At 33.2% G+C, this 18,456-nt stretch overlaps 1 protein-coding gene across 1 annotated transcript in view; it reads left to right on the top strand.

Moving 5' to 3' along the window:
* The window catches only part of LOC149770815 (transient receptor potential cation channel subfamily M member-like 2), a gene marked incomplete at its 3' end in the record, with an annotated part of 128,969 nt that extends 124,065 nt beyond the window's left edge, over positions 1-4,904 (top strand). The window contains exons 23-25 of the mRNA XM_089949083.1: positions 3,589-3,678; positions 4,385-4,525; positions 4,711-4,904. Of these exons, the coding sequence (XP_089805209.1) occupies positions 3,589-3,678; positions 4,385-4,525; positions 4,711-4,904 (425 nt within the window). The remainder of the gene's footprint in view (positions 1-3,588; positions 3,679-4,384; positions 4,526-4,710) is intronic.
* Between the last annotated feature and the right edge of the window lie 13,552 nt (positions 4,905-18,456).

Raw genomic sequence — 18,456 nt, 5'->3', positions numbered from 1 at the left:
AAGAATGATATAGTTATTGATTCCAAAGCAGGGAAGATAACCATAGAAATCTACAGTTCGGTACAGAACATCAGTTATGGTCTGAATGCATGGGGGAAAAAGTGGAATGCAGTGTTTTTAAGAAAGATGTTTATATGAAAGGAAAGAAGTGTTAAAAATTGTAGTCAGCATGTAGACAAAACAATGAGGAACTCAAAAATAAAACAAAATAGCTGTGTTGAGAATGAACTGAAAACTTAAGGTTGAACATTGAGCCCACAAAATCAATGGATACAAAAGGAAAGCAAAAAAGTTCTTTGACAAGGCTGCAAAATAAGCGGGGATAGCACATCAGTATCAACAGACTGTGTCCAGTGAAAAACAAGTGAATTTATGTGAATATTTTATATAGCTGATGTATATAGTTAAACCTTTTACTGTGAAAGAATGGGGAATTTGTTTTATTTATGAGAAGCGAAAAGTGTGATATACATGTAATATGTGCTGCAGAAATTATCACATCTTTGTGAATGAATTGTTTTGTGACCAATGTCAAACTTATACGTGCAACTGGCTTTGACACTGGGGCCCATACCTTCCTTGTAGAGCTTAGTTCCTTATCATTAACTAAGAACTTGTTATTTCCATCATTATAACTACATATACAGTTACCTGACAGGAAAATATAAGTCTATACATGTCATTAACAAGCTTGAGAAAACCCCACACTTTAACCATACCTTTGCTATATGGGCATGAATAGACAAATGTATATATCCAAGCAACATTTGCTCCTGGGGCAATTCACAGGGCTACAAAAAACTTACCAGACGTCAGCATGCAAATCATAAAAGGGAAGTGGTAAAGGCAATATGTTTTGTGAACATAACAGTCTCGATAATAACCCAACTTTTAAATCATGGAATTCATCATCTCCAAGACAAAGAGGTGGGATACTGTGATAATCTCCTTCTGCCATCAGTCTGTCCAGACATCTCTGTTTTAGCTATCAAACTTGTTATATAGGCTGCTGATGTATGTTTCTTTCATTATTAGCCCTTAGCTGGTTGTTCACATGCCAGTGCGCCTTAGAATATGGTTTATGTTACCAAAAGAGAAAAACCTCTAATCTTCTCAAAAACTACATAGCAGACATTGAACAAATGTTTGGCACATTTGTTTCAAAACAGTGAAATGTGAAATTCTGGCAAATTGTTGCCGTATAAGTTGTCACATGATTCAAGTATGCAATCCAATATTATGGGAGTTGTCACTGAAAACAAAAATATAAAGTTTTACAGACTTCTTAAAACCACCCATCAGAATTTTATCAAATGTGACAAAACACGGTATAGCATGAAAGCCTTTTGAATTACTAGAAGTTATGTTCGTTTTAATATGGGCATGGTTACCTTTGTGAAAAATAAAATAGTTCTTTTTAAAATTAATCTGCAGACCTTGAAAACATTTGTCAGAAAGAATCTTTGCCCAAAGTTCATTCATTTATTTGACAGATAATACTAATCAGTGATCACTGTATATTTGCTAATTTGGGGTAGTGAAGGTTGATTCTATACTAAAATCACTTTAAAATGGCCTCTACTGAAACAATACTCAGCAAAAATATAAATCATACTGAATGCTTCCTAATGCAAATGTATCTCAAGTATACACATACAATACCAATCAACTATAGCATGCAGCAGAGGTTGCTAAAGATAAAATAAGCCTAAAATGGCCTTAAAACTGCAGAACAGCCAAGACAGTGTACATGTTGTAACTGACCTTAAAGCCTTTTCAGAGGATTTTTGAATGAATTACGCTGTCAGATATGACAGCTATTACAAAAATTAAAGACTGTAAAAGACTAATTCCCAAATACTGCTGGCAGACTTAGACCAAAATTGAGAGCTGTTACTACATAATACTTAACAAAAGTATGGTCTGTGATTCAATACAGTATTTTGATGGGCAAAGTAAATTTTGTCTGCAGAGATGAGTCATGCCAGAATTATACATTTGTTAAAAAACTTTTCAGCTGAATGTTTGCAGTACTCAGTAATGCGCCATTGTGCTATATTCAAGTAACTGTATGACTATGAGATAGGTAAAGACTGGTGTTTTTAATGAACAGTTAAGAAGTAGAATATATTGTTTGGACCTATGATTATTCTTAGTAACAAATGAAAAGCCTTATTACGTATGCATAAGCGCTTATAAACTTTAAGGAGCCAGCTATACAAACTCACAGGATGGTACAGAAGGGACCATGGGCTCAGCTTATAGAAGGTACCGTATTTACTGGCCTATAAGACAATACTTTTTGACCAGAAAATCTGAGCTTCATCTTATTCTCTGAATCGACGTATATTTGTATTATGTCATCCAAGTCATTTTATCATACTAAACATAAATTTTAGTATCGAAAAAATTCTCCAATAAGTACGATAAAAATGTGTCAAAAATTTTTAATTTTGGGGAGGAGAGCATGTATGAAAAACTTAAGGACCCCACATTAATAAGGATTTTAAACAATTACATGATCGTCAGTATTAAAAATTAACGTACATTAGACGTAATTGTGCTAAAGCAGTATGTACTAGTAATATACATTTAAATTTGATTATATATATGTGTGCATGAATTGACCAGTTAGAAGATGAATAACTATGAAAAAGATATTTCATGACAATTTTTCTTCTTGCACCTCACGATCAAATAAAAAGCATGCCCTTTATGAGAGAGAGATAGAGAAATGTCCTGTCTTTCACTCACTTGATGGCTGATCTTACTGGATGGTATTGGTCCACAAATTCTTAAAGTTGCTGCACCAGTAATAAAAAAATCATTAAGGATAATGAGTGGCAATTTTCCAGAAACCTTGAAATGTGCAAAGGTTACACCTATCTGTAAGAAAGGAGCAAAGGAAGACCCAGGGAATTGCAGACCAATATCAATTCTACCTGCATTGTCAACATTATTTCAAAAGCAAATAGCCATTCAGGTCTTTACATTTGTGTATTGAACTATTAAAGTTGGTTACCATGACTTCAAAAACTTGAAAGAGTTTTCCTCTAAGCTTCTCAGCATAATATATCTAAATTGTACTGAAGCATCCCACCAGCCCATATTAGGTTGTCAATGATATGGTAAATCTAAGTTATTATGGGTAGGTATTGGCTTGAACCTAAATAGGGTGATTCATATGGTGGTTCATATTGGGTTGAACTTAAATAGGGTGGTTCATATTGGGTTGAAACTAAATAGGGTGGTTGATATTGGGTTGAACCTTAATAGGGTGGTTGATATTGGGTTGAACCTAAATAGGGTTGTTCATATTGGGTTGAACCTAAATTGGGTGGTTCATATTGGGTTGAACCTAAATAGGATGGTTCATATTGCATAAGCGGCCTAAATGTCTTCATTATTTCACTCAAAAATATATATTTTTTCTTCCGGAAATGGGGTGAACTGATATCCTTCTAAGTTTGCCCCTGAATTTCCCTCACATTAGACATTTTTCTAATGTCATTCATGTCATAAATGTTGACGCCTTATTGGCATTACAGTAATTGTTGTTTTAAAGTCATGCATGTTTCTTATTTACAGAGAAAACATTTTGCGAGGAGCATTTAAAGGAATTGCTCGAGTTTGAAGAAGAAAAAGTTAAAAATCTTCAACCAAAGTGGGAGCAAGAAAGTAAAGCAAACACCTCGGACTTGTGGTAGGTCTGCATATTTTTTGCTTTTCTCTCAATCGTGATTTATGTGTTGTTCAACCTACCAACTTGGTCCTATCCCACACCAAAACTGCCTACCCTTCTGCACATGAGATTTCCACATGAGATCTAATTCAGGTTAATCTCAAATGCATTTTAACATGCAGCAGCAGAGGAAGTGAACAGACCTTTTGCTGAAACGTAACTTTGAAAACTAAAACCCTCATACAAAAGAAAAATAATAAAAAAAGGTTTCTGGCGCCAAACCAAAGCCTCTAACTTACTGAGAATATCTTTAATTGGGTTAGTTTATTTTGTTACTTTGTTTTTGTGTCGTTAGTGTTTTTCTAAATTTGTATGTGTGTTTTTGTTAACCCACTGGACATCTAATAGAGGTTGTGCCTCCTCTGCTGCTATAATTAGATCATTATTTATATCAATAATGGCACCAGCTATGGAGTCTTATACTGCTAGATTAGCTCGAAAGCGATTAAAAGCAATTAAGAAATTTCTTCCTGTTCGTGATTATGTTAGATGAAAACTTAAAGAACATCACGAATCTCAAGTTGAATATGCAGAAGGTGCAGACAAATTATTTAAACCAGTTGTTGAACCAACCAAGAAAATTGTTACAGCAACTAAGGCAACACAAAAAACTCTTGAAACATTGCCTGTTGATATTGCTAGCCGTCTCCAAGCAGCTCAACTACCACTCCAGCAATCTTCCTCAACCACAGCCTCTGGCAGAAGGTAGAACTAACATTATTGATAAATTCACGCCTGAAGGTATTGCTGCTGTCAAGGACCCAAACAAAGTGATTGGTATAAGTATGTAACACCTGAATATGTGAAAGCTATGAGATCTGCCGATTGCGTTTGGGATATATTCGCATCACTAGTGATACTCCAAAATATTTTTGAACAGACAGTAAATGAGCATGTTGAACAATTAATACTGGAAAGGAGACAAAAAGAAGAAAAAATGAAGTTGCATTTTGAAAAATCAAAAACAGGAAGGAAGGAAAGAAATAGGGAAATGAGGTCAAAACTTAAGGAGGTTGAACGAGAAAGGAAACAAAGAGAAGCAGAAGATCTGGAATTTGAAGAACCAGATGAAGGAGGGAATTACGTTCTTCACCAGATAAGAAAGAAGCAAAGTGGAAATCAGTATCAGGAAAATAGGAAAAGGAAGCAGAAGAAACAACAAGTAAGAAAGATGAAACAACTGGAAGTGGTTTTTCTACTCAAGGAATCTGTCCTGACAGTGTTCTTTCTGATGTAGATACATTAGAAATATTGGTTGGAGGAAAACGTGCAGGAAATAATTCGCCGGAAATAATTAATGAAATATCTGATATTAGTCAACAATTGTTTACTGGCGGCATTATGGATATCAACATTTATCGTCCTCTCATTGATGAGATTGCTGATGATAATCACAGTGACTGAAAACAGTTAATTAATCAGTATGTATTTTACAAAATGATGATACATCATGCACAACGTGAACCTGTAATGGTCAGGGTAGTAAACTTACAAAGTGCTTTACGAAGATGGATTTGGTGATACTGTTATGGGTTTATTCAAAAGGTTAGCTCCAAAAGCAATACCGTTTGCAAAACAATTAGGGATGAAGGCTGTTGAGGTTGTTTGTGATAAAGGCATCGGTGCTGTTGGTAATCTTGCCGGTAAAGCGTTCTCGACAGTCAAGGATAGACTAGCTTGATTAGTACGAAGAAAACCACAACCAGTAAAATTACCCAGTAATGAAGTTATGCCTGCAAATATCAGTAAATAATAAATCAATCTGCAAATAAAAAACTATCAGAGTTGGCTGGTGAAGCAGAAAGACATAACTGCAAATTTAATAGCAGGAAGTGGTCTTCATGTTAGACGATAACAATTATAATAAAATGTTTAAAAGTGTATCTGATCCAGCGTTCAATATAGGTGTACCAATTCTCAAAGATGAATCGATATGTGCTTATCAATTTTATTCTCATGAAGCAAGAACCAAATTAGCATGGAAGAATCGAATTACAAGTTTGGGATACAAGTAGATATTCATTGAAGTGGAAGGGTAACTTGTAACAAATGTTGCAGCTGACATGCCATATGATGAAAATATACGTGCTGGTTTTGTTAACAATGGTATTATGGCGATGTTTGATAGCGCTACATATTTGATTGATGGAAGAAATATTGAATCAATTGAGAAAGACGTTGACGTTGCTACAACAATAATAGGCTTAGCAAGATATTCTGATGATTTTACAAGATCAGCTTGTCCATGAGTGATGTTTGCTAAAGATGTTACCGACAGAGCTAATCATGTTTCATTATACTAAAATACGGACACCACAGAATACTGCAGTTGATCCAGAACCAGATGATTTTGAACACGCAGCTAGACCAGCTGCTGCTTTTGATATTATATGAAATATTAATACAAATTTCAACTTAGGATTTGCAACACGTGTATCAATGCTGCTAGGAGCACGTAGAAGATTTTCATGATTCCACTATCACATATTTTTGGATTTTGTAGAAATGTTAGAAATGTTTTTTCGGGGCTAAGCGTACATTGTACTTGTAAGAAAAGGCAATGACAAGGACGCAATCTGGTGGGGTGCTGGTGTTGCTGATGATAGTAAAGTGAATGTAGTAAAACTCTCGTTGTGGATGCAGGTAACAACTCCAACAATTGCCTAAGAACAAAAGTTAATTTCTTTTATGGGTCAAGGCTGTACATCACTGTTATCATGGTTAACAGTGACCGCAGATAGCGTTCAGAGCACCGTTCGAGGTGTATTTATATGGCATGTAGCATCACAACAGGGTGTTTCTGCACCGCCTCACATTTTTACTGCTTTGCGAAATAATAATCGATTCAACTTGCAAGAATGTAGCCATATGATAATTGACCAACTAAGGTTTAAGAAAGGATTCTTTAAGAATAAACGACCAACAAGAGCCAGCTGAGGATATATTATTAGATTTTGACCAAATTCATGTAGTACGTGCATATCATCGTTTGATGACATTTATGGGACGTGATCAAAATATAGATACTGTTTTACAAATATTACAATTAGAATTTACAAAATTATATCCAATCTATTACTTTTTGCTGGAGCATCTTGATTTAGCACGACAATCTGTTTTTGATATTTATTTTTGAACTCGCGTAAACGACTTACCCACTGATGGTTACAGAGCAATTGCAGTTATTCTTTCAGATAAATCAATGTTACTTGAAGGTGCTGGTGGAAGAATGCGAGTTATTGGAGCTCCAGTAGAAAACATGTAATTAAATCGCTCATGATATTATAAAAATGTCATATAGTCACGTTAATGTCACTCTGTCTTCCGGTTAGGTGAAAAAATTACAACCAAAACGAGTAAATGCAGAATAAAAGTATCACTAAAAAGAATCAAATTTCTGATGGCGGTCCAAACAAATTATTATTAACCAAGACTTAACTCAAACATTTTAATAAGGCTTTATAATAAAAAACAGGAGTTCAACTTCATCTTTCTCTGAGCGCTATTATAGATATGGTTCAAGTTGGTGGTATATTTCCACTTCTTGCAGCTATACCGGCATTAATAGCTGCTGCAGCTCCAGCTGTAGCAAAAGCAGCTGCACTCGGTGCTGTTGGAACCGCCGCTGGAATGGCATTAAAAAGGCAGCAGGACAAGGATATAAAAAAAGGGATGGGGTCTGAGATTACCAGGATCCCCCTACCGATACGGAAAAGGACTGAGACTTCCAGGAATACTTCGCTAATTCTTCCTATGTCAGATTTTTATTTACTTGATGCTGCTAACAAATTATATGTTAAAGATTTTAGAGGAGTTTTTATGTGTGATCAATTACCAAAACAACCAAGTAATATTGAAACAGGAATCATAAATCTTGATGATAATTCAGAACCTGGTTCTCATCGGGTTGCATATGCATTTGATCCACGTGGTTCTATTTATTTTGATTCATACGGGATTCCTCAGCCAAAAGAATTTTAAAAATACGCCAGAAACATTCCAATTTGGTATTCATCATTACCAACACAAACACTAACTGATCCGCCAATATGTGGTCGTGAAGTAATTAATGTACTCAATGCTATATCAAAATCTTCCGATGCACCTCATAAAGTCATGCATGATTATACAAGTAACCGCGTCGTTTTAAACAGATCTTAAACTATAATGGTTGATATTTATGGAAGATCCTCTCTTAGTGGTGCCACTAAGGGCAAGAAAAAATAAGATGCTATTGATTTGTCAAATTACGTGACTAAAGATAACTCGCTGATATTATGAACCTCTCTGGAGTTGACCGAGATGAAGTTGTTATTTTTCAGGATAAATACGGTATTTTAAAGACGAGCAGCATCAAATGGAATGACATAGTTCATAGAGTTCTCGGTGCTACTATGGATAACATCCCAGTATTTACTGACGGCGGCAGAATCAGAGACCCAAATGTATCATTTGCAACTATTAGAAATGAGATTGCAAAAAGTGTTGCTAATCATTTGCGAAACACTGGCGACACAATGATAGGCAAACTCAGCATGAACGAATATAAGATAGTTGTTTTAAGAGATCCAACATCTAACGAAGATCCTGCAACAACAAAAATATGTAGACACAGTAGATACTAAATTATCCATGCTGTGGGCTGAGTATGATGTTCACGTAAATGCGTTTTTAAATACTCTTAGAAATTTTCAAAAGCTCAATAAAATCGCAGACGATTTCTTTGGCACTCCGTTGACTACCAACGTAAAACTCTCTGATATTAAGACAGCTATATCAGATATTGAAACAATTAAAAAAAAAGAACTAGAAGATGTCATAAGTTGGATTCCTGAGATCGTTAAAAAAAATTAATCTGATTAAAATTCCTTACAAACAGATTACCAACATAGTATACACGGTGTTATCAGGATTGTCAATATGGTCAAGCAAAACAACACTATCAAACATACTGCAGAAGTCACTGGTATGTACAGGCTGTCTGTGTTCAGTGTTGCAAAATTTAAGATATTTAATATGTATCCCTGTGTCATTCAACCGATAATTTTTCTGGAGTTGTATCTATTATATTAAATAAAGGGGACAAAGAAATATTTATTCTGGAACATCTGATAAGAAATTAACCCCAGCGTCTTACTGGTGGTGGCTGAATTTGTGGCTGAAACACCTCAATTGGTTACTGTATAAAGTATAATGAGCACTTCAATTGACTTTCAAATATTAAGGTACAATCAAGCACGTAAATGGCAAACAAAATTAACACAAATTGTTGATGAGAATGTAGAAAAAATAAAAAAAATATCGCAGACGTGTAGGTATTGTTGATATAATTGTTTATTCAGCATCTGCTGTTATTGCTGGAAGCAACATGTTATTATCAACAATAACAATGACAGTGATGGCACCAGTAGTTGTAACAATTTGTATTTCAACTACAAGAACGATTGCCGTATTCTCAATATCATCGCAAAAAATATGCACGTGCACAAATGCAAATTGCATGATTATATAACAAAATTACACACAACGATGTTAGCATACCCCAAATTAACCTCATCATTATCAATGAGCCTTAGTGATGGAAAAATATCAGATTTTGAGTTCACGGAGATGATCAAAATTTATAATGAAGCGATTGATTTAGAAACCAAGATTTTAATAATGTCAACTCCACTGATGTCATCAGGCGAGCTACTACATCAGATTGTAAATAATACAGATCCGCCAAACACAACAACGATAAAGGTAAGCTCAACTGATCCAGAATTTAGCATTAACTTTCCAACTGCAATTTCAGTGAAAGAAATCGCACTAGCGCAATTATGAGTATATTACAGCTGTCCAAATATCCGATCACAGGCGAATGATTCGGTTGTCTTTGCAAAAGAAATAAAGATGATGAAACACCTGATTGGAATGTTGTTTCTATTCCTACAGAAAGTTATGAAATCGAAGAAATCAATGATGATTTTCAGTGCAGACTAAAATCAATGACCGGAAAAGAAGCGAAAATAGCTATATTGGTTCATGAACCAACATTATCATCCCTGATAGAGATACATTCGCCAGATTACGTTTTAGATATTTATCAATCATCGATTAGCTGTTTTAGGATGGCCAGAAATTCCACGAAAATATGAAGGACCACTAGAACCAGCACGGGCTGATTTTTCCACCGACGAAAAGAAATACATCATGGACCCAGAATATTGGAGAAAATATCCATGGATATAGATGTATTTTTATTATGGGGGAGTGAGTTTCCTACAATAATAGGTGATTTATATACTCATGATGATAAATTAAATCCGATGGTCCATGAACAATTTATCAAATCATTTTTCGATCCCATTAACTCTGAGTTTAGACGATCATTTAACCAATTACAACATTTATTTTCTGGCGTTACACAATACTACAATGAAGATATAAAACAACAGATTATTACAACAATACAACATCTGAATAAGGTCATATCAGAGTTTGATTATATGAATAAAACTATCTTTTGGAATATGAATCCCCTCGGCAGTGAATTTGTTGATTACCATGGAAAACCACATACAATAAACCTTAAACAGCTGTTTCTAAGACACTGTGCGATCAGAGAAGAACAATTACCAGCATTTGTAACACCAGGATATGAAACCGAGGGACTAAAAATATCACTTAACGATATTTTTAATGAAAGCTTTCCTATAATCCTTGAATCATGGAGACAAATAGCCCTACCATTATCTCTTCTCAAACATAACAATGAGCCATATGGTGGCAGGCATCATATTTCACCAGAGATCGTTAATATAACATCAACAATCGCAGTTAGTCTTGTATGTGATGAAATTAGTGGTAGCTTTCAAATCGATCTTGAATAATCAAATCAGGCTCAGCAAGGATATATTTTATATACATTTACACCGCAAGTACCTCATGGATATTTCATTGTACAAGAAACTATCAATCATGATTATTTACGATGACATAATTCGTTATTATCTAGAATAAATTTCAAACTTACTGACCAACCGAGACACTTAATTGACCTGCGTGGAGCATTTTTAAATATAAATTTATACGTAAGATCTTAACGATTTTCACCCTCAGCACTAAAGAGATGACAATAAAAATTTTGTTTGCATAAAATTGTTAAGATTTCGTAATTCTTGAGGATGAAAACCCCAGCGATTTTCTAATTGGTTTTGACCATTTTTTGATAAATTCTCTTTTTTTAAACTCGAAAATCACTCAAAAAAATTGACAAAAAACGCATGATAAAACATCATTCTTAGGTGTTATACAAGAATTTATTGATTTATCGATAAATCAATTAGAAAATCGCTGGGGTTTTTACCCTCAAGAATTACGAAATCTTATATATTTTTCTTGACAAAAATTACTAAAATGGTTGAAAAACGATGAATTTTGACCAAATTTCATGAAAAAAATAAGAAAGTTTGACCTAAATTCACAAAAATAAAATATTTCAGATAAAAATAATACAAATATTGTCCGTAGATTTTTGGATCATGCAGAGTGTTTTACACTTAATCCAAGGTATATTATATAATGTACCACCATGTGAGAATTTTTACACATGACAAGGGTGAGGTACTTGAATACACCATCAGAACAATAATGACACAGTCTCCAGTCATTCAGAACAAGTTCATGTTGACATAATTATTGATGAATATGGCAACGAATACTTTTTATTGACACAGGAACAATTAAATCAACTACGGCAAGAACATATTTCTCTGATCACGTGTGATAGAGATCAGATCATGAATTATGTACATTTCTGCATTAAATTTGATCAACTTAAAAAAAATATTTTCTAATTCTCAATAAAAATATCTGATTTGGTATATTTTAAAAACTAAAAATAAAAATATAACAGAATATTTTTTTTACTGAGTCTCATCGCTACCTTCATGCTCACCTTCATAAGCAAAAGTTTTTCTCTTTCAATATCCGATATAACTTTTTTCAGCTGTCTCACACGCGTATGTATAATTCTTTTTTTGTTTCATATTCGTCAAATAATTTTGATCTCTTATTGTCAATGGCGATATAAAGTGCGACGAATTTTTCCAGTTCTGCATCTTTCACCGTTGATAAAGATTGTAACATGATTTCATGTATAATTTTACTTAATCGATGTTCGGCTGAAATTTACGATTTTGCAGTGATTCAAAATCAGAAATAATGTTTTCTGGATGAAGTTGAATTTGTATGCTGTCCTTTTTAAAATTCATTTTATATATATATTTATATATATATATATATATATATATATATATATATATATATATATATATATATATATATATATATATATATATATATATATATATATATATATATATACATATATATGTATATATATACATATATATATGTATATATATACATATGTATATGTATATATATATACATATATATATCTATATATATATATATATATATATATATATATTATTCCTCAACAAAGACGATACAGTACAATTATGGAATATACATCTAGGCTACAAAATACATGTTTTACTTACCTCCGTTCCCTCGAACTCAGCTCCAGTCCGACTGAGGATAGATCAAATCTGGCCTGTTTTTTATAATTCAACATTATGGGAAAACCCATAATTAGAGAACCTTCTAGAGAATCACTTGATTAAACGTTCTGGAGTATTTTGGAGAAGCATGTGATTAAGTTTTTCTGGAGTATTCTAGAAGTATGGGTTTTCCCGAAATATTTGACTCTAAATGACAGTGAATCGCTCTCTCTTAGTCAGTCTGGAAATTCGCATTTTGAAGTGGAGAGGAGGTTAGTATCTGCACTTGAATGCGTTTGTTAGAAACCATAAATTATCCTTCTACTAATTTGAACTTCACTGATATTAATTATGATACAGATGGTTAACCAGGTAATTACTAGGAAAAAATTAATTACGATTTACGAGAAAAATCAGGTCATTGGCTTCAACAAAGAGAGATAACTGCTAAATTAGTCTCTGCTAAGGAGACAGGAGTTATCTCCCTTAAATAATACTAAAATTTTATTGAGCTATCAGAAAAAGGTAAGTATTCATCTTATATGTTTTGTGAGTGTGGAAACTTTCGTTTTCCTATAATATATATTTTCTCACCAATGATAGAAGTCTTGAAATGGTAAAATAATCGTTCTATCATAATTATTTTGAAAATGATTATGATGATACAAACGAAAAGAAAAAAGGAAATTAGGTAAATAATCAGTAGATGCAATCGAGGTAACTACTTAACTAATCTAAAGGAGATAGTTAGCTTGACAGTTATCTCTTTTAACAATAATGGAAAATAATTTTTTTGTTTCTATTTCTCAGAGATTTATATATTTTATTTGCTATAAATTGTACTGAATTTGAGTGAATATCGAAATATTTGGCAGCTGCATTAATTGATTGAAATATTATTTCTTTGTCATTCTCTGTATTTATAGATTTACCCGCCCTCTTTCCAATTGCTTTATGTTTACCAGTACGACCACATGGAGAATTCTGACTGCGTGATAGCTCGTAAATTTGATAAATTATTATCAATTTTTTTAACCGTTGATATGATCGATCACAAGACTGTCTTTTATCAATCCATTGAAACACTTGAATATGAATCGGTGACAGGGATATGTCTCATTCCCCCCGGTACTGAATATGAGATAACCTGTATTAATGTCACGACTGACTGGTATTTTTCGTCGACAGTGTCTGAATTACACCATCATGTGATACTTCATAATTTTCAATGGTTGGATGTCTCATAAACGTATTTTCCATTTTATATAATAAAATTATTTGTTTAGATAATATGTCTAAATCATTAGATTGAAAATCTCTTCAAATAATCGTCTACATTTTTATGACCCTGTCATTGTTATTAATTTTTATCATAGTATCTTTTCGGTTCTCTGTATTTTTTACCACCATCTTGTCCACACAAATGCGTGTTACTTCTAACTCCAACACCACATTTCAGATACGGTTTTGGTCCTAGACTTCTATTACAAACACTATGCATATGATGTCCGCAGAATTCGTTTACGCAAGCTTTGTTACAAGGAGTCATAGAACCCATTATTTGCCATCTTTGTTTGTTCTTCGTTTGAATCATTATATATATATATATATATATATATATATATATATATATATATATATATATATATATATATATATATATATATATATATATATATATATATATATATGTGTAATATTTCAATTTAAATATTTGTTTTAATTATAAATGGATGAATTCGAGAGATTATCCGCGACTAAGCCTTCTAAAGATAAATTTAATCTTGACAGAATATCCTCTGACTTGCTGATAAGAGCTTTGGGTATCCGAAGAACAAAAGCTTGATTAATAAAATTCATGACGCCAAGATAGAATTTCGCAAAGATGGCTCATCTCATGTTTTGTCAACATTCAAAATCACTAATGATGTCGATGCTACAATGAACGACAAATGAGCGGCAACAATCATTAATTATCTCGACAATCGAAAATATCTTTTTAAAGTAATTTTTTTTTTGCATTAGCAGAAACACAATTGGATTTTCCGTGACAAATATGATCCTGTTCAACATAATGAAAAAATGCCATACTGAGTAAAAAATCCAAACAAGAATGCTGACTGGTATTGACAAACCATATTATGAAAGATCGTATCCAGTAACCGTGGTTATTTATAGAATTTATCCTATAAATGAAAAACCCAGAGTTAATGATCCAAAACCAATGAAATTTTCTGAAATAAATTATGTAGCCGAATGAGTAACGGAGCATTTTACCGTTTCGACTCGTGGAAACGGTTTAACGGATAAAAGACATAAAATAATAAATGATTGTGGATAAATAGTTAAAGATACTGGATCATCTGTCAAGGGTGTAGCTGAGCTAGGAAAGAAATAACAATTCCCAATAATAGTAAAAATGATAACCGAAGAGATTTTTTACGAATCAAAGTATAAATGAAAAGGAGCTTCGAGCGAAATTATTGATCATAATGCGCATGCGTGGACTAATGCAGTTACAGTATTTCCACAAAATCAAACTGTTAAATTTTATAATGATGATATATTTGATTTTATTAGCGAAATAAGTAAAAACGATCCTGGATCAGTATGGTTATTTCAGAGTTCAGATAAAGGAAATTATGATCAGTTTGTAAGACTTAATGGTGTTATTTATCGTACAGAATCTCTCCATGAAGAAATGAAACATCTTGCGTTGAAATATATCGATGATGCTGAAAGATTTCTGAGTAATTGTTTAACTGTTCCGTCAGTTGCGACTCATTTTGCTAGAGAGAAAAATTCGTGGAAATCAACTCAATTTGATATAATATCGGGTTCTCTTGAATACTGAAATGGTGAATTGTGGAATAGTAAATACGATTATAGAGATGTTATCTCAGTTGATATGGTTGCATGCTATCCCGGAAGTTTTCTTGGAATGGGAGAATGTTTTGTATATTTTAAAAATGTCGTCAACCTACACACAAAATGACCAGAGTATCGATAAACGGACCATGGACAGATTTTGATTTGACTGGATTCACATGTATTGAGTCATTCGAGTTTAATAAAGATTTTCTTCCAGTTTGTTATGCTTAGTTTGTCAAACATTTTTCAGAAAAATGTGGGTACCAATACTTTTATTACGATATATGCTTGATGTAAAAATATTGATATTTATGACAGTAGGTGAAGCAATATCATATCATCCACAGAAAGAAGTTTGGTTATCACAACACAAGAAATATTTTGATGATGAAAATCCTGATATAACCGATTATGAAAATAAAATCACAAAAGATCTTGGCTGAAAAATAATAGGTAAATTCACCCAAGAAGGATCATATGATCATAAACGACATTATAGAAGATTAATTATAGATGATGCTGAGTTAGATTTTATAATTGTTGGTACAACAAAAAAAATTTGTAAGTCGTGAAATAGCTTTCTTGCCAAATGGAACTTAATTAGGTATAATTGTGGGTTATATGGATGGAGAGTCACCTCAATTTACTCATTTAAGATCTTCAATGCTCGCATGTGTTTCGATAAATCTATTATCGATGATAAATAGGGTTTCTCAGTTTGCTCTCAGAGTCGCTACAGATTCGTTTTAAATCAATAAAAAATAATCAGGATTGTTGGAAAAATTGAATATCGGCATTTATGCATGATGGGGAGAATGGAGAATAAAACAGGAAAATATGCTCGATTATTCTGAATCAGCCGACGTTTCGATTAAAAATGTTTATTACAAAAATAATCAGATATTAAAATTATCATCAGCACCGTCAGCGTATGATCCCGTAGCTAGACATAAAACAATTTATCTTAATGGACCGGGGCCCCGAATGGCCGAGTGGTCTAAAGCTCTCTCCGTTATGGATCATTGCCATCTCACCTCTGTCGGCCAATGTGGTTATGTGAGAAAGCTTGTCACTAGCTTCTCGAGGGTCAGTGGTTCTTTCCGGGGATTTCCCGGGTTCTTCCTCCACCAATAGTACTGGCCGCCGTGTATAGCCTATCGTGTGGTGAAAAAGGCGTTAAACCCTACAACAACATCAAAAATCTTAATGGACCAAGTAGTTCTGGTAAAACAACTTGTGTGATTATACTATTTCAGAATTATGATATGTACGTTTTAACCCCTACACATAGACTTGCAAGACAAATGAGAGAAAGAAATAATAGATCATTTACTTATCATAAATTCTTAATGCCAACAAAAATCCAGGACATTTTGTATGTCCATTGGATTGTATGTGAATCCTTTCACCTGTTTCCTATTTCATTCCACAATAATTTGAGTTAGCTACTATTTACAGTACCATTAATAAGCTTTATAAATAGCCTGTAACTTTCAGAATTAGTGTTTATCCTCACTGTCGGGGAAAGACGAAAGAATGAAAAATGGTGTTCGTATAATAAGATTAGTTCATCAATGACCTGAACTGAACTTTGTAAATAGTATGAACAATTTGGAAAAGGAAGTAACCTATACTCAAATGGTTCACACTATATGACAGGATAGACTTTGGCAAGGCAGTTATTTTATATAAATGTCTACATGGAACTGCACCAGAGTATCTTCAGTACATATTCAGGCCTTTTTCAACACAACATGAGTTGAGAACAATATCACATGGAAACCTTCTAGCAACAAAACAATGGAGCAATTTGAAAAGAGCTTCCAGTGCTCTGGTACAGTTCTGTGGAACAAGCTTCCACTACATGTAAAATCTGCTGAAAATATTAGAGTATTTAAGAAGAGATACCATGAGCATATATGTGCTTCTAATAGAAAATGGAATTTAATATTTTAATACTAAACATGTTAAAATAAACAGTAATTATTGCTACCTTCATATAATGTGCATTGTTATACTCTTCTTAAGAGGGCCTCAATGGACAATAGTCCTTGACTAATGAGTCACCTTCTATAAATAAAGCATTATTAATAATATTATTTTTATTATTGCTTTTGGAGGCAGAGTGACTAAAGTCTAGCCATTGTGACTGAAAGAAGGGAACTGGTTTTGGCATTATAATATTAGATTTACTTCAAAGACTTGAACAAAACGTTGTGGTAGAAAAGCAAGAAAGAAAACTTTCGTTTGCGAAAATCTACTTGTAACACCATTTTTTGGTGTCTAAGATTGGCGTAACTGAATGAAAAATGCAAATATGCAGTGCTGTGCTCAAAGGCATTTTTCCAGAAAGTCGATTCCAATGTAGCTTGAAGAAATCGCTTATCTGACTTAAATTTCACAATACTGACAAGGTCATATTTTGTACTATCATTTTACACACCAGAAATTAAATGGTTCTGATAACAGTCAAAAGACTGAACCCTCATTCACATTATGTTATAGATGGGATCATAACTAGCATGATTTCCAACAATTTCATATGCATGCTCAGGTGTGGAGTGATGAATAAATGTAGCATACACCGCTGCTGTTGCAATCTTTGACCACTGGTATATGCCATCAGTTTTGCTTTCAGGTTGATGTGCAGTCTGTATATTTTACCCCAGTCCATAGCGATGAGTATTTGGGGTCATTGAGGTTTCATTTTCTGAATGGTGCAAAATCTCAATGTTTCTCAGTCTACATTGAAAAGAGAAAGGAAGTCAAAGTGGCATATTTTAAAATATTAATCAGTAACATAACATTTAGTTTCAGGTTTTGTATGATAGTACAGTGGATATGTAACAATTACGGAAAACAACTGCTTTGTATCATTCAATCATTGGCTACAAACTCTTGAAGTAAATGGATTAAATTACAACATAATTTTATTAGTTTCTGAAGGATTTAAAACAGTGTCATGGAGGCTGTTATAAGTAGTTACCAAGTAATGATCATCGCTTCATTTTGCAAGCAATCAAATAGGCTCCATCTTATATATCTAACTAGTGGTGCTTTACCAAAATCAGATTCAAGATCATAGCTTTCGATACAGTTGAACAGATGATCTTCATAAGTTGGATTGACCTACACATGGATCTCTAACATGGAGCTAAATAATACTATTTTCCAGTGTCCTTAAAGATCTTTAAATTGAAAGCGCTAAATATCGTCGGGACACTCAATGGGTTTCTTCCTTTTACGGTATTAAATGATTTGGATTGTAAAGGTTTAAGACCAAGGTCATTG

The sequence above is a fragment of the Sinohyriopsis cumingii genome, unplaced genomic scaffold (genome assembly GCF_028554795.1).
Source record: "Sinohyriopsis cumingii isolate HCF-2022 unplaced genomic scaffold, ASM2855479v2 utg002282l, whole genome shotgun sequence".
Lineage (NCBI taxonomy): Eukaryota > Metazoa > Mollusca > Bivalvia > Unionida > Unionidae > Sinohyriopsis > Sinohyriopsis cumingii.
Note: the sequence above shows the minus strand (reverse complement) of the source record. Positions and strands in the feature narration are given on the sequence as shown.